Source organism: Hyaena hyaena, unplaced genomic scaffold, assembly GCF_003009895.1.
Source record: "Hyaena hyaena isolate Hyena2069 unplaced genomic scaffold, ASM300989v1 scaffold_364, whole genome shotgun sequence".
Classification (NCBI taxonomy): domain Eukaryota; kingdom Metazoa; phylum Chordata; class Mammalia; order Carnivora; family Hyaenidae; genus Hyaena; species Hyaena hyaena.
In genome coordinates, this window is record NW_024080996.1 from 1,352,712 (window position 1) to 1,375,510 (window position 22,799).

The 22,799-nt window shown below is 36.3% G+C and overlaps 2 protein-coding genes across 2 annotated transcripts; both read left to right on the top strand.

The window, feature by feature from the left end:
- Window positions 1-5,160: 5,160 nt before the first annotated feature.
- Window positions 5,161-6,117, top strand: LOC120243969 (olfactory receptor 145-like). The gene has a single exon (XM_039250228.1). It carries the CDS (start codon window positions 5,164-5,166, stop codon window positions 6,115-6,117), a length of 954 nt encoding a protein of 317 aa, XP_039106159.1. The 5' UTR covers window positions 5,161-5,163.
- A 6,891-nt stretch (window positions 6,118-13,008) lies between these two features.
- Window positions 13,009-13,947, top strand: LOC120243938 (olfactory receptor 145-like). The gene has a single exon (XM_039250175.1). The coding sequence runs from the start codon at window positions 13,012-13,014 to the stop codon at window positions 13,945-13,947; it is 936 nt and encodes a 311-aa protein (XP_039106106.1). The 5' UTR covers window positions 13,009-13,011.
- The last annotated feature ends 8,852 nt before the right edge of the window (window positions 13,948-22,799 follow it).

A 22,799-nucleotide genomic window follows, 5' to 3' on the forward strand; every position in this document is an offset into this window, starting at 1 on the left:
AAAATAAATAAACATTTAAAAAATTTTTAATAAAATTAATTTCCTCAGATAGAATAGATTACAAATGCTTCATCAAAATGAGTGGGAATTTGAATGGGGAATTAAAAGAAAATATATATTGAAGAGCCAGCTCCGCTTAGTGGGAAATGAAGAGGCAGATGTGTGATGTTCCTCCATGAACTCCACCAGTTTTATGGCCATAAATCCTCTCTTGTTTTATTTTATTTTTTTTTATTTACAAATAGTTTATTTTCAAATTAGTTTCCACATAACACTCAGTGCTCATCCCCACAAGTGCCCTCCTCCATGCCCATCCCTCCTCCCCCCCACATCCATCAGTCCTCAGTTTTTGTCAGCATTCAAGAGTCTCTCATGGTTTGCCTCTCTCCCTTTCCCCCACCATTTCCCCCCTTCTTCTCCCCCTTGTTCCTCCGTCAAGTTCCTCCTAATCCTCCTATACGTGCAAACATATGATATTTGTCCTTCTCTGCCTGACTTATTTCACTCAGCATAACATCCTCAAGGTCCATCCATGTTGCTACACATGGCCAGATTTCATTCTTTCTCATTGCCATGTAGTATTCCATGGTATAGATAAACCACATCTTCTTGATCCATCCGTCTGTTGATGGACACTTAAGCTCAATCCTCTCTCATTTTAAAAGAAAAATTTTATTTATTTCAATAGTAGCTCTTAAGCAGTCTTTTCAAATAGAATATTTTAGAGTCAGTCAAAATAAACTTGCATTTTCAGAGACTTATTCATAATAGCCTTTTCCCAGCCACGTGGCATGTAAGAAGAGTCAGTCCAAAGGGAGGAAAAATCCTATGTCAGGAGATGTGTTAAATATTGGAAATATATAGGTAAATTTGAAATGGATCCTACTTCATTGAGAAGGTGATGTTTAAAGTGAATATTTGGAAAAAAAATTCTTTTTTGGGAGGATTACTGGCCAATGCAAAACTCCTAAGATGATACTTCTGGCATGTTTGAGAAGACAGAAAAGGCTACTGTGCTGAATAAAAGGAATAAGAGAGAGGGTGGAAGGAGAGGAGGGCTGACATGTAACACAAGGCAAGATCCTGGTGGAAGTTGTTGGTAATTGTGAAACTTGGGCTTTTACTACGTGAAATGGAGTACAGCTTCCTTTTTTGATAGAGGCTAAAAATGGAAGATTCTTATTTTTGTCAGTTTTCCTTGCAGCTGGGTTGGCCATGTGGTATAGATACATGACTGAAGAGACATAAAATAATCTGTTGGCATCTGGAAATGATTTACTTCATTCTACAGAGAGATATGGGAGGAGTTCTTTCGCCTTGTTTCTTGCTTTCTTCTTTGGATATATTGGTGTTTAGATGTGATTCTTTGAGCTGTGACAACCTTTTTGTGACCATTGGTGACAAGCCTGAGAATGAAAGTCATCACACTGAGGACAGTGAAATGGAAGACTGAGTTCTTGTTTTTTTTAATTTTTTTTTAATGTTTTTATTTATTTCTAGGAGAGAGAGAGAGACAGCGTGAGCAGGGGAGGGTCAGAGAGAGAGGGAGTCACAGACTCTGAAACAGGCTCCAGGGTCTGAGCTGGTAATCAGCACAGAGCCAGACTCGGGGCTCGAACCCACGAACCGCGAGATCATGACCTAAGCGAAAGTCAGACACTTAACCGACTAAGCCACCCAGTCGCCCCAGGAAGACTGAGTTCTTGATGAGAGTGATTTGTGGCTGAAGCAAACCTAGGATAATCTAGCCATAAGCTTATTGCTAGGTGAGAGAAATAAGCTCCTGTTTTAAATGAGTTAATTGAGCATTCTGTACTGTTAAGCTAGAAACTTTCTGACTAGAAACATAGGTTGAAGGTTACATTCCCAAGATATTAAATAAAAAATGTTTCTTAAATAAATGAACATCTTTGTGAGATCCTTACTCCTTTTGGGAAAGCACTGAAGAGAGAAACTAATTTATCTGATGAGAAGGTGAGTTTATGCAGATTTAAAATTAAATTTTAACTATTATGTTTGGTTCTCCTGAAGTGTGATCTTTGTTCACTATACCTTAATGGCCTTTGAAATATAAGCATTCTCCAATACTTTCTCTTATATTTGTGAAAAGGCTAAAAGTTTGTACAGCACCTAATGTGTGCAAAATGATTAAATAAAAATAGTTCTTTCAAGTCTTCCTACAAAATATAACTCTGGCTCAATTGCTTCTATAATTTTATCCAAGACCTAAACATACTTTTGAAACTTGTCCTTTTATCACGACATTTCAGTTGTCCAGTGGGTAATACAAAACCACTGAAAGTTCTTAAACTAAGGAGGGACAGAGCTTTGCTTTCAACGTTTATTGTAGCAGCAGTGTGCATGACTATATAAGAGGAATTATATGCGAAAATGCTTGAATAATAAGACGAGTAGTACAGTTCAGTTAAAATCTAAGAGGTTGTGTGGTGGCTGAGGGACAAGGGTAGAGGTCATTGTGGATGTAGACACTATTGCTTAGCATGTGAGAAATGTGGAATGTTTTCCAAAGGTTCAAAGCCAAAGAACATGATTTTCAGAAATATTTATTGAATTTCTTCTATGTATTCTGTACTGATCTTAACCCTAGGAGCAAAGTAGTAAGCAAGACAGAGGAGATGTTTGTCCTTACAGAACTTACAGTTTATATGGGAACATGGGAATTAAATTTAAAAAAAGTTTGATGAGCATTATGATGTATTTATGAGAACATAAATAATGACAACTAACATTTTTGACTATTATTATATTCCAGGCACTGTTATAACCATATTGAGAGAGAGAGAGAGAAACACACACACACACACACACACACACACACACACACACACAAACCAAGAAACAGACTCTTAACTCTAGAGAACAAATTGATGGTTACAAGAGGTGAGGTGGGTGGGAAGGTTTTTTTTAATTTGAGTAATGTCTACACCCAACATGGGGCTCAAACTCATGGCCCCAAAATCAAGAGTTGTTTGCTCCTCCATTCCTTCAACAGAGTCAACCAGGAGCCCCCTTTTTAGGGGAGGAGATGGGTTAAATAGGCGATAGGGATTAAGGCAAACTTGTTGTGAAGAACACCAAGTGTATCACGGAAGTGTCAAATCACTATATTGTGCACCTGAAACTAATATTGTAATGTATGTTAACTGGAATTTAAATAAAAACTTTTAAAACATAAAAGAAAAATTTCATTATCACAATAACCCAATGAAAGAGATGCTGTTTTTATCATCCTTATTTTACAAAAATAAACAGAAATTAAATAACTTGCTCAAGGCATTATTGTTAGTAAGAGTGGAAGTAGGAAGATAGCATTCATACACATACCCTCTGACTCCATAGCCTCTACTTTTTTCTATGCTGAAAAGAAATTGATAACCCCGGTTACTGAAATATTACATAAAATGACAGTAAGCAGGATAGTCAGGTAGAAATTTCTAGAAGGTGATTAAAGTATAAACTTTAGAAGGAATATAAGGCACTGCAAATTATTTTAGAGATATTGCAGAAGAGAGGACAACTGAGTTATTGTAATATTTGAAAAATTTGAGGTCAAAAAACAAGGAAGCCTGGAGGAAGAACCCTTGAAGAAAAAGTAGGATATGGGGACAAAGGAGAAATGAAACAACACAGTAGATTTCCCTTTAGAGATGAAGGTATGGGGAAGATGGGACTTTTATTTGGATCTAGGGATATAAAATCCCTGGAGTAAAGTGCAAATGAGTAAAATATTGAGTCCCTAAGGAACTAAAGACATGTCATGGCCCAGGGTACACAATCTCCTTATTCTTTTACACATAAAAATCTATTCCCCGAGGAAAAGACAGAGCAAGGTTCTACCCTGTATATAACCAAGCACCTTATATCCTTAAACTCATTTTAACTGTATGTTCAGCCAAGCAGCAATTGTGATGATAATAACAAAGACTTTATTTTTCTCTGCTTCTTAAAGAGGACTCAAAATCATAATCAGAAATTAGGATCAGAAAGATTTTAAGAGTATATATGAATTCAAGTCTGGGCTGAATCCTCTTAGAATCAGAGCCTCAGAGGGGCGCCTGTGTGGCTCAGTCGGTTGGGTGTCCGACTTCGGCTCAGGTCATGATCTCACTATTCTGGAGTTCAAGCCCCACGTCAGGCTCTGTGCTGACAGCTCAGAGCCTGGAGCCTGTTTCAGATTCTGTGTCTCCTCTCTGTCTCTGCTCCTCCCCTGCTTGTGTTCTGTCTCTCTCTCTCTCAACAATGAATAAACATTAAAATTTAAAAAAAAAAAAAAAGAATCAGAGCCGCAGAGCCTGAAATTGCCTTTCCATGACCACGGGGGTAAATATAAAGGATAAGGGAACACTGAAGTTTTCTGACCTAAGGTGAGTGAGTAGCTGAATTCCATTTATAATAAAACATTCACTGCTTTGAGATTAAAGTTCAAAGATCTGAGACATGTCACTATCTTTCCCACCTTGTACGGTATTGACATTCAGGTGAAGCTGGCAGGAGAATGTGTTGGAGGGATATAAGAGAATAATCAGAGATCAGGGGATGTAGGGGGTACAGTATCTCAGTCAGTAAGTTCCCTCTCCATGGATGGAACTCTCACTCTTCTGGATTTATGGCTTTTTCTCTGTGAGATGGGGTAGTAACTCAACTCCCCTAGATTCTCATCTCTTCTTTAGATTAGAAACAGTATTCTTAATTCTCACTCCATCAAGTACAATCTGCATTTGAGGCCAGTATGAGGTTCCTAAGGATTCTGTTCCTAATATTACTGGTGAGGAGAGGGTCAAGTGAATGAAGAAATGGTGAGATCAGAGAAGGGCAACTCTGTCCTGCTCTCAACTTCTCCCTTCACCCTTGGTTTTCCCAGCAGTCATATTTCTAGAGGTCATGTTCACTGGACTTGACTCTCTAAGGTAAGTGTGTGATGCACTTTACTGTATTTAGCTTATAAAGGCTTTAATAAAGGGACAGTCAGCATCCCTCAGTATCCTGATTGTGGTAAAGGTAGATTGTATGGGTCCGGGTTGGGCTAGTCTCAGCCTTTCCCATTATATACGCTCTCTGTAGTACAAGATCATGCATGAAGAGCTGAGTAGTTTCCTAATGTAACCCTATTTTTCTGTGCTCACAGATCCCCTTAGGGAAAGAATGGCTCCTGGAAATAGTTCTTTTGTGGCTGCATTCATACTGGTGGGACTAACAGACCTACCAGATCTCCAGCTCCCCCTGTTCTGCCTGTTTCTAGTCATGTATGTGGTCACCGTTTTGGGAAATTTAGGCTTGATAACTGTAATTGGGCTGAATTCACACCTGCACACTCCCATGTACTTTTTCCTCTTCAATTTGTCCTGCATAGACTTCTGTTATGCTTCTGTGTTTACACCCAAAATGCTGACTCACTTTGTATCAAAGAAGAATATGATCTCCTATATGGGATGCATGACTCAGCTTTACTTTTTCTGTTTCTTTGCTATTTCTGAATGCTATGTGCTGACATCAATGGCCTATGATCGCTATGTGGCCATCTGCAACCCACTTTTGTATAATGTTGTCATGTCCCCTAGAGTGTGTTCCAGCCTTATACTTGGTTCATATTTGATGGCATTTTCGGGTGCCATGGCCCACACGGGATGCATGCTGAGACTGACCTTCTGTGATGCAAACACCATCAACCATTATTTTTGTGACATCCTCCCCGTGCTCCAGCTCTCCTGCACAAGTACCTACGTGAATGAGCTGGTGGTTTTCATCGTGGTGGGCATCAATGTGATTGTGCCCAGTGTCACCATCTTTGTGTCTTATGGTTTCATCCTCTCCAGCATCCTCCGCATCAGCTCGACCGAGGGCAGGTCCAAAGCCTTCAACACCTGCAGTTCCCACATAATTGCTGTTTCCTTGTTCTTTGGATCAGGTGCATTTATGTATCTTAAACCATCTTCTGCTGGGTCTATGGATGAGGGAAAAATATCAACTATCTTTTACACCAATACAGTCCCCATGATGAACCCTTTCATTTACAGCTTGAGAAACAAAGATGTTAAACTTGCTCTGAGAAAAACTCTGAGTAGGAGAAGGTTCTTCTCAGATAGCATCTCTAGTTGATTCCAGGACAGGGAGTTTCTGTTTGTAATTACAATAATTTTATTGGCAGCTTTCTTATCCTATCTCTTTCTTACCATGTTGAAGGAGAGTTAAGTCTTCTCTAAATAATTTATTTTTACTTTTTGTAGAGTAGGTTTCTCTTCACTATTTGCATGCTTTCTTCTCCCCTTTTTCCATTTAGCAATAATGTTAAGGAAGAAATATATTATCTGTTTTTTTCCTTTTGTTTTGAACTTTAATTTTTCTTTCTGGAAATAGAAGACTGGTCAACAAATGATAAAATCAAGAACTATTTGGATGATATACTGTCATTAAGGATATCTCATCTGTCACTTGAAATTGGCAGCATGAAATGGACAGTTTGTCTCTACTTCCATCTTTCCAGCATTAACTCAACAAGGATGTGTCTCCTTTAATAATTTACATGAAAGGTTCCATATCGACTGTCAAATATAAATGATTTTGCATCTATAAACACTGCATCTTGATTGCTTCCACAAAGGGTTTTCTTATCTTTGCAAGCTCAGCCCTACTCATAACAGATTGTCAAAATATTTTTATTGCATGGATTGGAAAGTAAAGCTTGGAGTGGCTAATGTCTTATAGTTCCCTCTTCTGAATGAAAAAGTCTAGACTAAATTTTTAGCCTTTTGACTTCAAGTCTATTACTCTCTGTAGTGTACTTTGTTCTACCTCACTGTATTGCTTTTTGTTTCCATAACCGTGGAAAATAACAAAACATTTCTAATTTGAAAATTGATTGCTCTTTTTTCCAGGATGATACATGAATTTCTCTCAGGGAGGATATTGCTTTGTTTCATTTGTTTAGAAAGGCAGTTTGATAGGATTTTTTTCATCAGGAAAGAGGAGGCTTTGCAGACATGTACAGTTGGGAAATGATTGGCTCAAACAGAATGTTACTTCTGCAAATTTAAATAAAATGAATTTGGTGTTGGGGATTGAGGAGTGCACTTTTGATAAGCACTGAGTATTGTATGGAAGTAATGGATCACTATATTGTGTACTTGAAATGAATATTATGTTGTATGTTAACTAACTAGAATTTAAATAAAAACTTACAAAAATAAAATGAATTTGATACATGTAATTCACAGAGCAGGGCATGGGAGAGAAAGGAGCCCAGACATAAAGAACATTAATTAAGTCAGGGCTCAACAGGACACATAGCCATTAATCAGAGTTCTCTGTGTGGAGAGTGGTCATCAGGACTTAGAAACCACATTTCAGTCCCAATTTTAATACTGCATGATACAGTGCTATAAAAATAAAATCCATAAAACTTTCATAAAATTTATAATTCACAATGACCATACACCAGTAGTACTTGGAGAATGAGGTGAAAATGTATGGTCACATTTGTGGAACCAGGGAGAGAGAGGACATTTTAAAAGATAAAGCAGTGAGTAGCAATTAAAACTATAAATTGGGAAAAAGGAATCCAGAAAGCGAAATGACATATGATAAAATGCCATTCTTCTGATTCTCCTCTCCTTTCTGGAAGGACCTAGCAATATTATAGGGAATGCAGGATTTCTTTGGATAGAATAAAAGCTCGAGTTATTTGATATAAAAGAAAATTAGCTCCCCCCCACCCCTGGACTTGAGGGATGGAAACAACTAAATAATTCCTGGGTTTTGTTGGCTTCTATATGCTACTTCAATGAATTTAAGGTAAAAAACCCTCAAGTTGTCATTAGGAGAGCAGTGATAATTTAAAAGAAACGTTTGGTCAATGAATCAAATTATGACAATGTCTTTTCTGTAATATGATATTGGATTATTTTTCTTTTAAGAAAATAGGCAAAGAATTTTTACTCCAAAACTTTTGATCTTAACCAAGTGACAGTAGCAACAATTTTTTAAAGATAACTTTAATAATATTTTCAATTTTACTTGTTTTCTAATCTCCACTAAGATTTAGACATTGTAAAAGTTGGCAACACTGGTATGTTGTCCTGTTTGTTTGATTTTAGATGTTTAGTATTGCTAACTAATATGTGTTTTACATTACCACTCATACTTCATCTCCTGACTCCAATATTAATATGCTTAATTTTTACTTAAGTTCTATTCATATAAAATGGTTGATCCAAATCGGTGTTTTCTTTTCTTTTTTTCATTTATTTACTGTCCATTTTGATAAAATTGTTCTCCTTATTGATATTGAAGTGTATCTACATAAGTAAATAATATCTCTGCTCTTTGGGGATTTCTGTAGACATTGCAGAGGTGCGTTCACTCTGTTACATATTTTATCAAATTTGAGGTGGCCCCAAGTATATGTTAAACCTGGTCACAATCTTTCATGTAAGAAGTCTCAATATACAAGTGAAATTTGTTTCATTTTTAGAGAAAATAAAGTTTCTTTCAAAATAGTTTCCATTTTTCAGATTATTTTTTAAAAATAACAAAAATTTAAATGAAGCTTGTAAAAGCTATCCTTGGCAAAGTTTTAAAGGACGCAAGTTATCTGTAACTTTTACTTAGTAACTCAGGCTTCATGTATGTATTTGGACTTCTCTCAAAGGAAGGGAATCAAGTTAGGGTGTGTTTACTTGTAAAACACAAGTAATGAATGAATATATATACATTCAGTTTTCTGTGTTGCAATTATACAGCTAAGAATTAAACAGGTAAACTATGGGATTCACCTGTGCCTGTAAACTAAGACAGAGTTGCTTCTAAGTCAGTGTGAACACTGAGTTTCTAGACTTAATGGAACATGGTCTTCCTGGTTAAACAAAGTTTTCTGATTACATCTTAATTTTGTTTAGTAGACACTTTCTCTAAGCATGCTTCTATTGATGCTCAGGACAAATCTGGAATGATCAGGGTGTACTGTAGTAAAGGGCTGATAAAACCCAGAAGCAAAAGAGGCTTTGAGTTCTATATTTCTTTAATTTCTGAACCCTAAATTTATATATTTCCATCACCTGCTTCTCTTTACACTACCTTTCTACACACACACACACGCACACACACACATTCACACTCAGAGTCTTCAAGTCTTGTATTTTATGAGATCACTGTGTAACAACTAAGGCATGGGATGCAACTCACTTTTTAAAAAAGCTTTTATTTAGGGCGCCTTGGTGGCTCAGTTGGTTGAGCATCTGACTCTTGATTTCAGTTCAGATCATGATCCAAGGGTTGTGGGATTGAACCCTACACTGAGCCTCTCTCTCTCTGCTTAAGAGTCTCTCTTGGGGCACCTGGGTGGCTCAGTCAGTTAAGCATCTGACTTCAGCTCAGATCATGAGCTCATGGTTCACAAGTTTGAGCCCCCCGTCGGGCTCTGTGCTAACAGCTCAGAGCCTGGAGCCTGCTTCAGATTTTGTGTCTCCCTCTCTCTCAGCCCTTCTCCTGCTCAGTCTCTCTCTCTCTTCTCTCTCTCTTTCAAAAATAAAAACATAAAAAAAGTTCTCTCTCTGCCCCTCCTCCCCACTTGTGCTCTCTTCCTCTAAAGTAAATAAATAAATAGTTTTTATTTAAATTCCAGTTAGTTAATATACAGTGTAATTAGTTTCAGATGTACACTACAGTGATTCAGTGCTTCTATGCAATAACTGGTGCTTATCATAAGTGCACTTCTTAATCCTTATCATTTATTTAACACATCCCTTCAACTCTCTCCCCTCTGGTGTTGTTGGATTTGGTTTGCTAGTATTTTATTGAAAAATTTTGCATCTGTTTTCATCAGGGATATTGGCTTGTTGTTCTCTTTTTAGTGCTGTCTTCATCTGGTTTTGGTATCAGGGTAATGCTGGCCTCATGGAGTGAATTTGGAAGTTTTCCTTCTTTTTCCATATTTTAGGATAGTATTAACTCCTCTTTAAATGTTTGGTAGAATCTGTCTGAGAAGCCACTTGGTCCTGGACTTTTGTTTTTCAAGAGTGTTTTGATTAGTGATTCAATTTCTTTGGTGGTTATTGGTTTGTTTAAATTTTCAATTTCTACTGTTTCAGTTTTGGTAGTTTTTATGTTTCTAGGAGTTATCCATTTCTTCTAGGTTGTCCAATTTGCTGGCATATAAGTTTTCACAGTATTCTCTTATAATCCTTTGTATTTGTTGGTTATTTCTCCTCTCTTATCTGTGATTTTATTTATTTGAGTCCTTTTTTTCTTGATAAAACTGTCTAGATGTTTATTGATTTTATTGATTTCGTTTTGTTTTTTTAAGATCCAACTCCCAGTTTCATTGATCTATTGTTTTTTTAGTTTCCATACTATTTACTTTTGCTCTAATCTTTATTACTTTTTTCCTTCTGCTAGTTTTAGGCCTTGTTTGTTATTCTTTTTCTATGTCCTTTATGTGTAATGTTAGATTGTTTATTTGAGATTTTTCTTGCTTATTGAGGTAGGCTTATATTGCTTTAAACTTCCTTTTTAGAACCAGTTTTGTTGCATCCAAAGGTTTGGACCATTGTGTTTTCATTTGTTTTCCATCTATTTTCTTAAATTTCTTCTTTTATTTCCTGGTTGATTTCATTGGTTAGTAAGATGTTCTCTATTTTTAGTGTTTGCTTATTTATTTTGAAAGAGAGCAAGAGTGTGCACATACAAACAAGGGAGGGGGAGAGAGGGAGAGAGAGAATCAAAGCAGACTCCATGTTCAGTGCACAGCCCAATGTGGGGCTCAATCTCATGAACTGTGAGATCATGACCTGAGCCACAATGAAGGGTTGGACACTTCACCAACTGATATACTGAGGCCCCCAGAAAGGTGTTCTTTAAATGCCATGTATTTGTGGTCTTTCTAGATTTTTTCTTATAGTGGACTTCTAGTTTCATAGCATTGTGGTTAGAAAAGATGTATAGTATGACTTTGATCTTCTTGAATTTGTTGAGGATTGTTTTGTGAGCTAATATGTGATCTATTCTGAAAAATGTTTTGTGTGCACTTGAATGTGTACTCTGCTGTTTTAGGATAGAATGTTCTAAATATATCTGTTAAGTCTACCTGGTCCAGTGTGACATTCAAAGTAATCATTTACTTGTTGATTTTCAGTTTATGTGATCTGTCATTGATGTAAATGGGGAAGAAAAGGTAGTTTAATACATTTCTTGCAGAGATATGAATTATTATAGTCTTTGGGAAAAACCATCTGATACTAATTAAAAGACAACATTATGGGAATTTATCCCATTAAATAAAAGTACTGGTATATCAAGATGAATGCACCAATGACAATTATTTTACCATTGCTGTTAATGATAAAAGAATGGAAAATTATGGTTGGGTAAGTTATGATTTGTCCAAATATAGAACTTTGGAGAGATTTTAATGAAGTGTTATTAAATGACAAAGTCAAGAGGTAAAGAAAAATGTAGTTCCTAATCAATTGTAAAGCCCCTATAAACTTATTTGGTTACATCAGCAATTAGGAAAATAGGGAAGATGTTGTAAGTTATAAACATGAATAAGTGGGTGTGATGGCTGAGGGGGTCTAAGAAAAGAAAGAATGCTAAGAAAAAGGGACAAGGAGTGAAGTGTCTAAATGCATCATATCATCATGTTTGCCTTAGTGTCAATCATGTATATGAGTGGGAAGATATGTATATACATGTAATATTTTTATAGGTATTTAAAATATTATTGGCTATGTGTTAGCAGTTGTACCTAAAGGCCAAAGAAGTGCTAGGAGAAAGAAGAGAGAAAAAGGTCTCTATTTCATTTGTCCTGGAATAATGTGCAATTTTGAGTAGAATATTGGGCCTCCAAAGACACCAGGGAATAAGCATCTTCATCTTTGTGCAAACAGTTTCATAAATCTGTCTTTCCCAAAGGGTGTGAGCTATGGAAAGCCTCCTGGGAAAGCCTCTATATCAAATCCCTGAGACCTCTAAGCTCATAATAAGATCAAACACATAATGTTTCCTGTTATTATGTTGAAAACAGAGTGCTGTTTACACTCCTTTTTTTTTATTATAGTTTAATGATCACCTCTGGGCAAAATAATTATTAAAAATAGTGATCGTTATCTGAATAATTCTCAGAGCAAGTCAAAGACTGAGATTTATAAATGCTCTGAGCCCCTCCACACAAATGGAGGAGGAAGTGTTTGGTTGAGTTCTATTACCCCTCACACCACAGAACTTTCTTACTGGAGATTAGTGTTGGAGAGGAAACCACAGGAAGTTTTGAGCTCACTAGGCAAAGAAGAGTGAGCATTGAACCCTTTATGTTTTTATGTCTTTCAAAGTCCAGAACCATAGAAATAATAAGCTTTTCTGCTTTTGCCAGCTCTGGCCTGGATGCAGATGACTACAAGGTCTGCATGGGAAGAAAGTCAAGATTAGAAGTAGTGCTGAGATTATGGGGTTTGCAGTGCCTCCAATCTTTCTCCCCCTTAAAGAATTTCTTATGAAGGAAACCCAGGTTCCATTCCTGACCTAATTACTTTCTTGCCGTGTGTGCTTGTGAAACCAAAGAGTCTCTGTGAGTCTGTTTCCCGAGATCTGCGATGGACATGTGCTTGTGATTTCCACCCAACACAGTGTCCAGTCTGGATCTGTGGCCAGCACAGGTAGCTGAAGTGTGGTGATTAAAGATTAACAAGTACAAACTGGAGTAAGTAAAGAAATAAAAAGTATTAGTGACAAACTGAAGCAGAGAAAATATGAGAAATTTCTCTACTTCTTCCCCTCTTGAAATATTTCTTCTGGTGTTACCTGAACCTCTGTTGATGCCTCCCATATACTTGTCTTCCTTGAGCGAAGCCAGATCCAACTTCCTATACAATAGTTAAATATCAACAGAATCTGTTGGCTTCTTACCCCCAGGACAGTCTGGGAATGGTACTGCATAGGAAATGTGGGCTCTGCTTCAAATATGATTCTACTCTCCTATCTTTCAGATCCTACCAGAAGAGAATGGATATGAGAAACAGTTCCTTAGTCACTGAGTTTTTCCTTGTGGGTTTAACCAAATATTCAGAGATCCAGCTGCCCCTGTTTTTCCTTTTCCTAGGAATCTACATTGTCACTGTGGCAGGAAACCTGGGCTTGGTCACTCTAATTGGACTGAATTCTCACCTTCACACCCCCATGTACTACTTCCTCTTTAATTTATCCTTTATTGACCTCTGTTACTCTTCTGTCATCACCCCAAAACTCCTGGTAAACTTTGTGTCAAAACTGAACACCATCTCCTATGCAGGATGCATGACTCAGCTCTTTTTCTACTGTTTCTTTGTCAGTGCAGAGTGTTATGTGTTGACGGTAATGGCCTATGATCGCTATGTGGCCATCTGCAAGCCCTTGTTATACACGGTCACCATGACCCCTCAGACCTGTTCTCTGCTGGCTGTGATTGTATATGTGGGAGCATTTATTGGTGCCTGGGCCCACACAGGATGCATGCTCAGGTTGACCTTCTGTGATACCAATACCATCAACCACTACATGTGTGACATCCTCCCCCTTCTGGAGCTCTCCTGCACAAACACTCACATCAACGAACTAGTGGTTCTCATTGTTGTGGGCTTTGACGTCGGTGTGCCCAGCCTCACTATCATTGTCTCTTACTCTTTCATCATCACCAGCATCTTTCGCATCCATTCCACTGAAGGAAGGTCCAAAGCCTTCAGCACTTGTAGCTCACATATAATTGTTGTTTCTGTTTTCTTTGGGTCAGGGGCATTCATGTATCTTCATCCTTCTTCTGTTTTGTCCATGGACCAGGGGAAAGTGTCCACTGTGTTCTATACCATTGTGGTGCCTATGCTCAATCCTCTGATCTACAGATTCAGGAACAAGGAGGTCAAGGTTGCCCTGAAAAAAAGCTTGAGTAGAAAAACATTTTCCTGAGCTAAAGCAGTATTAATTATTATAAGAGAATGCGGCTTTCTTTTAAAATTGTTTCTGTTCCTTATAGAGTTTTTTTTTTTCCATGTAGAAAGAAATGAGGTATAATAGAAAGAGTGTTGGACTTGGAATTGAATGCCCAGGTCAAAAATTCTGCAAAATAGGGGCATCATATTACTTTATAGGTTATTGGGATGAATAAGTTAATGCAAATGAATGTTCGTGATATAGTGTGGGGGGCTAATACTGTGTTCTCTCCTCTCCTCCTCCTTCCTGTTCTTCCTTCTTTTTCTTCTTCCTACCCAGTGTTTTCCTCTTGTAATTTAGAAGGAACATTCACAGACTCTCTTCTCTTCCTGTGATTTCTATCACTATGAATACTCAATTGCTCAAACCTCAAATTAGTGTCCTCTTTGATTCCTGTATCTTTGCTTATCCTCCACCCCCAACTTATGAAATGCTGACAATTCTTGTTCTCCTCATGGCACCATCATTTCTCATCTGGACACCAGCCTCCTGACCATCCTCTCCCTCTCTTATCTTTCAGCCTTGAAATCCATTCTCCAGAAGACAACCATGGTGCTCTTTCCATGTTTCCAATAAAATCTCATTTACCTTAATTTACTCTGTTCACTGCAGTTGTCTTCATTATAAAACAAAGCTCCACATTATGTCAAACAAGGATCACCTCTCCAGCCTGATTTTCTGTCACTATAATTCCCTCCTCCCTGCCTTTTTTCTGTTAGTCTACTGAAGTCACACTGAACTCTCCCAAGTTTAGTAAACTCTTGTTCTTTTCCACACTTTCCCATAAGCTCTTCTCTCACCCTCATGAACCCTCTGCTTTGTCAGCCTATCCATTCTTCAGATACTAGGTTAACCAGAAGCTCTGGGAAGCCTTTTTTCTGGACAGAAAGACAGGGTTAAATGACTTTCAGATATACATTGGTACCATTCTATGCCTACTCTTTTAAGGTACAGGTCTCATTGTACTGAAATTCTTTTTTCTCTTTAAATGTACAATCTGACTCTACTTATTTAATTACAAGAAAACTTTAAGAACTCATTTGCAGGAAAATTTTTGGTTAACTACAAGGGAGTATGGTATGTAAGAAAGACATATTTGTCCAAGCTGAGTTCTTTAAAATGTTAAGAAAATCACTTAAGAAGTTATGGAGTATTAGGGGGTTTCTCTTATTTTCCTTTGCCTACCTTTCTCTGAAAATACATTTGTGCTCATGCTTTCTCCATGGTTGGTTGGTTGGTTATTTATTTATTTATTTACTTACTTACTTCTAACACACTTTTATTACCTGTTTCTAATCTTCTTTGTTTTCTGTTCATGCTTTGGGTATAAACTGAAGGGAAACAGCCATCTAACCCATCTTATAAAGTTTAAATGCTCTGTTTTGTATTTCCTAGAGTAGAGTCATCAGGCCTGCCACAATTTTCATATGCTTTTGTAATTGTCTGATTGTATGCCTTCCCTGTGAAGAAAGGCACCACGTGTATTTATTCTCTTTTATACTTCCAGTGCTTAGCAGAGTATCTTGCATACTTAGTAAAGGCTCAGCAAGTAGTGGTGGAATAAATGAATGCTTGCTATATGACTTTACATTTTGAGTCAAAAAGAGGGGATGTTTGCGGAGAAGAGTCACTCAAAAAATTGTTAACACGTCTCCCTTCTAGAATGAGTTTGGCAATAATTTGCTTTCACATTGCCTTTCTTTTCCATCTTCTCTTAAAATACAGTGATGGAAAACAGAGATTTATTTAGTTTTACATAGATGCTTGTGTGTATTCAGAAATTGGGGGAAGGAAGACATGAGTTGGGCAGATTTCTAAGAACAAAGTGCAAACTGTAGAGCTCACAGTTTCTGGTGTCAGACTACTTGGGTTTAAATTTCAGCTCTGTTATTTGCTCATTATGTTAATATTACTAATAAAAGTAGTCTTTTCAGAGTTTTCTCAAATCTAAAATGAGAAAAAATAATAGTATCTACTTAAAAGAATTTTTGTGAAGATTGTTATCTATGTGCTTGAGATTCAAGGTATAGTAAATGGGATATAGTTTAGAATTTGCCACAATATGGTAGTGCCATTTCATTTTAGAACCTCAGATTAGTAACCTGCAACACAAAAGGCTTGGCTGGCTTATGTTAAGTGTTCCATCTATTTAAAAAATCTTGTGATAATTGTGTCTCACACAAGTGTTTCACACTTGTTGACTTATGTACTAATGGGGTTGAACTGGATTAATGATTCACAACTTGGGTGTGTCAGAATCATTCAGGAAACTTTTAAAATTATGATCTCCTCATTACATCTCAGACTTGCCTACTCAATCAGAATATGTCTGTGATCAGGGTTCAGGAATATGCACTTTTAAAATTATTTTCAAGTGATTATGATATTATTGTGTAGATAACTGGTGATTTGGAACTTTCTACTCTTAACATTCTGTGATTCTAAAACTGTCTCTGGACAGAGGAATATGTGGTACTTATAAACTTTACTGGACAGGATGTCTTGTGGTGTCAGGAAAATTAATTAACTATTTCAAGAAGAACAAAAGGAGTCAGAAGTGTTTACTATTGTTCAGAGGTTGGGAGAAGTAAACATCAGTTAGTGTCTTTGCATTGAGAATTTACAAACTTGGCAAGAGAAGTTTATGGAAATGGGAGAAATAAACACCCAGTTGCATTTGGTTAAAGAATAGAGGGGGAAGAAAGAAGTAGAATTACTTAGATTACTCACTTAAAACATATTAGAATAATAGATCAGTGGAAAAATATAGAAAACTTGGAAAAAATCACATGTACATTTCAAATCAGTAAGGCAGTGGTAGATCTTTAATAAATAGTGGTAGAACAATGTATTTTCTATTTAGAAAAAAATAGATATATACATTAGTCCACATACCAAAATAAATTCTATGTGTCCTAAAAGTTGAAAGTAAAAATTTTTAACTATAAAAGATCTAAAGAAAATATATGTGAACAATCATATAATCTCAGGGTACAGGCAGAAAAAAACCATAAGAAAAACTCTTTAAACCCAATGGTGAAAATTTCTGTAACTATAACAATAACAAATAAAATGTATTAACTTTCACCTCCTGCTGTATGGTCAACTAGATATTTTGGTGGGCCCCATTCCTACAAAATGACTAGATTATGCATAAAATATAGTACAACTTTTATATGTGGTAGGTATTATATATAACCATTATTAACCTCCTTTCATAAGTGAGGAAAAGGTGGAACAGAGAGCTTAACTAACCATGCATGATTATGCAACTAGTAAGGTGTGCACTCAACTTTAAACCTAAGAGGTCTGGCCAGAATCTCTACTCTTCACCACCTTGCTATACAGGCAATTTTATAAAATACAAAAGAAGACAAAGTAAGCAATATATTTCATAGCTTAAATACATAAAAAATAGAGCTATTAAGAATGCCAGGATATCTTAAACACAATCTCCAAGGAGAGCAAAGCAGTAAGAGAGGGTAAAAGAGCACAAACAATCATTGGTATTTGGTAACATTTTAATTATTTATATGGATTATAGTTTCAAGGTTTACATTTCATTACTACACTGTATAAGTTACATTCTTCTTATGTATAGGAATTTTAAATGTCTAATACTGAAAAATAATAAAAAGTAGGTTTAAAATTGGGAGAATATTGCAAAATATGAGCCAATGATAAATACTCTTACAAATCAATAAGAAAGAGATACACGTTCTCAGAATATAAATAAATGGGCAATTTTTAAGAAAAGGCAATTGTTTAATACAAAGGTACAAATGGTTAACAAATATGTGAAAAAATTCAACCTTAGTAGATACAAAAACTATAAATTTAAAACAACGTTGAGATATAATTTTATTCTATCAGGTTGATAGAAGATCTGAAAAATAGATCCAGTGCTGGCTGGGATTGTAGACAAAAGGAATCTCGGACACTTATGATAGGAATGAAATTTATGACTTATTTGGATGATAGTTTAAAAAGACCTACTCATGTTCACTCCTTTGACCCAGCAATTGAGCATTAGGAATTTATTCCAAGGAGATAATCAGAGATGTGGACAAAGATTTACTTACTAAATGTGGGGGAACTTGACAGAATGTTATCTTGAAACAATTTTAAGTATGCAAACCAGACTGGCCTTCTGGCACTTCATTTGTAATTCATTTCCAATGATCAAAATAATAAAACACAAATGTGTACTCATGAAGTTCACTGGTGAAATAAATTTATGAATTTTGTTTATTAATAGACATTTAAATATCTACTTACATATGCTTTATATTTGAAAAGCATAAAAAAGACTTCTTTTCTTACTCTAGAGCTTTCTTCAATTTTTCATTGGTCTGAGAATACTGTAACCATTCTAAATCACAAGAAATATATTATAAAAGAAGGAAAATAGAGGAAGGCATTTTTATTTAATATACATCTGATAGCTAAAAGTTATCTCTACATCTGTTTTCTTATTTATTTATTAAAATTCAAGTTAGTTTATACATATAGTATTGGTTTCAGAAGTAGAATTTAGTGATTTATCACTTATATATAACACCCAGTGCTCATCGTAACAACTGTCCTCCTTAATACCCATCACCCATTTAGTCCAACCCCCACCCATCTCCCCTCCAGCAACCCTCAGTTTGTTCTTTGTATTTAAAAGTCTTTTATGGTTTGCCTCCCTCACTGTTCTTATCTTATTTTTCCTTTGTTTTCCCTATATTCATCTTTTTTATTTCTGAAATTTCACATATGAGTGAAATCATATGATATTTGTCTTTCTCTGACTAACTTATTTCATTAACATAATAACTGCTAGTTCTATCTACATTGTTGCAAATGGCAAGATTTAATTCTTTTTTGATTGCCTAGTAATATTCCACTGTATATTTATATATTTAATACATACACACATATTTATACACACACACACACACATATATATACACCACATCTTCTTTATCTATTCATCAGTCGATGGATATACGGACATCTGGGCTCTTTCCATAATTTGGCTGTTGTTGATAGCATTGCTATAAACATTGGGGTGCATGTGCCCCTTAAAATCAGCATTTTTTATCCTTTGGATAAATTTCTAGTAGTGCAATTGCTGAGTCATAAGGTAGTTCTTTTCTTTTCTTTTCTTTTTTTTTTATTTTTGAGGAACCTCCATACTGTTTTCCATAGTAACTGCACCAGTCTGCATTCTCACCAACAATTTAAAAGATTTTCCCTTCTTCACATCCTTACCAACTTCTCTCATTTCCTTAGTTCTTAATTTCAGCCATTCTGACAGGTGTGAAAAGATATCTCATTGCAGCTTTGATTTGTATTTCCATGATGATGAGTGATATTGAGCATCTTTTCATGTGTCTGTTAGCCATTTGGATGTCTTCTTTAGAAAAGTGTCCATTCATGTCTTCTGCCCATTGCTTCACTGGATGATTTGTGTTTTGGGTGTTGAGTTTGTTAAGTTCTTTATGATTTTGGATACTAATCCTTTATTCGATATGTCACTTGCCAATATCTTCTTTCATTCCATCAGTTGCGTTTTAGTTTTGCTGATTGCTTCCTTCATTGTGAAGAAGCTTTTTTGTCTGGATGAAGTCCCAATAGTTCATTTTTGCTTTTCTTTCCCTTGCCTCTACAGACATGTGTAGTATGAAGTTCCTGTGGCCAAGGTCAAAGAGGTTGTTGCCTGTTTTCTCCTCTAGAGTTTTGATGGATTCCTGTCTCACATTTAGGTCTCTCATCCATATTGAATTTATTTTTGTGTATGGTGTAAGAAAGTAGTCCAGTTTTATTCTTCTGCATGTCACTGTCCAGTTCTCCCAGCATTATTTGCTGAAGAGACTGTCCTTTTTCCACTGGATACTCTTTCCTACTTTATCAAAGATTAGTTTGCCATACAGTTTTTTTTTTATTTTTTTAATGTCTTTATTTATTTCTAGGAGAGAGAGAGAGAGAGAGAGAGACAGTGTGAGCAGGGAAAGGTCAGAGAGAGAGGGAGTCACAGACTGAAACAGGCTCCAGGCTCTGAGCTGGCAGTCAGCACAGAGCCCGACGCGGGGCTCGAACCCACGAACCGCGAGATCATGACCTAAGCGAAAGTCTGACGCTTAACCAACTAAGCCACCCAGGCGCCCCAGTTTGCCATACAGTTTTGAGTCCATTTCTGGGTTTTCTATTCTATACCATTGATCCATGTGTCTGTTTTTGTGCTGGTACCATACTGTCTTGATGATTACAGCTTTGTAATACATCTTGAAGTCTGGAAGTGTGATGCCTTCAGTTTCGGTTTTTATTTTCAACATTATTTTGCCTATATCTCTTTTTCTATCCAATTCTTTTCCAGGTGTGGTGGCAAAATAAGTAAAATATAATTAATTTGCTGGTAAGTACTCTGACTGTTTCCCCCTTTATTTCTTAACTATTATAATTATTAAGTCTAAAACTTATACTGAATAAGGATGTACATGTTACACTGAATAGGGATGCATTCAAGATTTTCTGCTCTGTGAAATGTGCCATCAAGAGAATGAAAAGAGATGCCACAGACTGTGAGCAAATATTTGCTAAAGATGTATCCAATAAAAGATTATTAACCAAAATATACAAAGAATTTTTGAAACTTAACAATAAGAAAATGGACACAATGGTTTAAAAAAGTGGGCAAAATATCTGAACGGACACCTCACCAGAGAAGATACATAAATGGCAAGTAAGCATCAAATGATGATTAACATCCTATGTCATTAGGGAATTGCAAATTAAAGCAGCAATTAGACACCTATTAAAATGGCCACAATCCAAAACACTGAAACCACCAAATGCTGATAAGAATGGGGAGCAAAAAGAACTCTCATTCATTACTGATAAACATGGAAAATGGTGCAGCAACTTTGAAAGACAATTTGGTGGTTTCTTACAAAACTGAATATACTTGAACCATATGACTCAGCAGTTGCACTCCTTGGTATTTCTGTAAAGGAACTGAAAACTTATGTCTACATAAAAACCTGCATATGATGTTTATAGAAGTTTTGTTCATAATTGCCAAAACTTGGAAGAAACCAAGATGTCCTTCAAAAGGTGAATGGATAAAGAAACTGTGGTACATTCATACAATGGATAAATATTCAGCACCAAAAAGATATGGGTTACCATGTCACCAAAGAAAAGGAAGAACCTTAAAACATATTACTAAGTGAAAGAACTCAATCTGAAAAAGTTCCATAATGTATGATTCCAAATATATAGCCACCTGGGAAAGGCAAAACTATTGAGATAGTAAAACAAAACAAAACAAAACAAAACAAAACAAAACAAAACAAAACAATAGTTGCCATAAGGGTTTGGGAGGATGGAGAGATGAATAGGTGGAACACAGGAGATTTTTATGATAGTGAAACTACTTTGCATAAGACTATAATGGTAGTTACATGCCGTTGTACATTCATCAAAACCCATAGAATTACAGCATAAAATTACCCTAATGTAAGTATGGATTTGGGATGATAAGGATGTGTCAGTATTGGCTCATCCATTGTAATAAGTGTACTACTGTAGTGCATCATGTTGATAGTGGAAGAGACTGCATGTGTTTCGTGGAAAGAAGTGTCTGGGTTCATAACTGGGTTGTACTTTACACTTGGCATTGCTATGAACCTAAAAGTGCTCTAAAAAATGAAGTCTATTAAACAACAAAAGAAGACAGTATTAAGAGAAGGAAAGATGAGGCAGATGTTAAAGGATGAACAAGTAATAGAACTATATGAACTATACTGAGGACTTAGTTGAGCATGTTGATAAGCTGAGAGGAAGTAGCCTGTAGAGAAGGGAGAAGCTGAGCCTTGGGAATGAACATGGGGATTGTTTGAGCAACATATCCTGCAAGTAGGGGAAATCACCCTGGAAGCTGGATTATCCTGGGATGGGAGGGGACATCTTTCATACTACTTTCAGCACCTCCAGATTCTCCTTCTCCATCAAATAAGAGAAAGGAATTGCCATCTGCCAGTGGTGGTAACAAAGATTGAACCTCAGGACACGGAGGATGGTTTAAAATAAACCCTAGTAGGTTACTGAGGCTGACAGAGGGTTGGGTTAGCTGGGGTCAGAGGCTCTGTGGGCACCGAGTTATAGTGCTCAACAGCTGGGGTTGAATGACTAGAAAATTGAGAGGTGCAGTCCCACTCAGTTTACCATGAAAGAGATACTGTGAAAGGGGTTGTCAGAATTAGGAGAGAAAAGGAAAGCAGAAGCAAGTAGCCTTACAGCAACGCCTGTATCTTTGCCCTGCTTGGGCATTCACACACTAATTTACATACTAATAATACAACTCGATGAAAATTCATTTTGGACATTTTTCATGAAGCTTGTAAGTCTTCCTAAATCATTGTACTTATACAATTTTACAAGATTGTGTGATATTAGTTGACAGTAAATGTGTCCTAACTATTGGATCTATTTAATAGTGTTTATATTGAATCATTTGTGCAATTTAAGACTTAACTGTATTTAACCATGTGTGTGAATAGCCTGTGATTCCCCCCCTACCCAGCATTTCTTTAAAAAGGCAGTCTTGGAAATTAAGTCTCCAAGGGGATTTTCAGTTTTGTGAAGTGAATTATTATCAAAAATTTACTCTTGATAAAAATAAAAGTCAAACAGTAGATGAGCAATGGGCCATACAATGCAATACAATAAAAGTAAATACAATAAATACGATACAATTCAATATAGCTGTTATACATTTCCACAGCTGTTTCAGGTATAAATATTATGCTGAAGGACATGAAATAAGCTCACGATGCACAGCT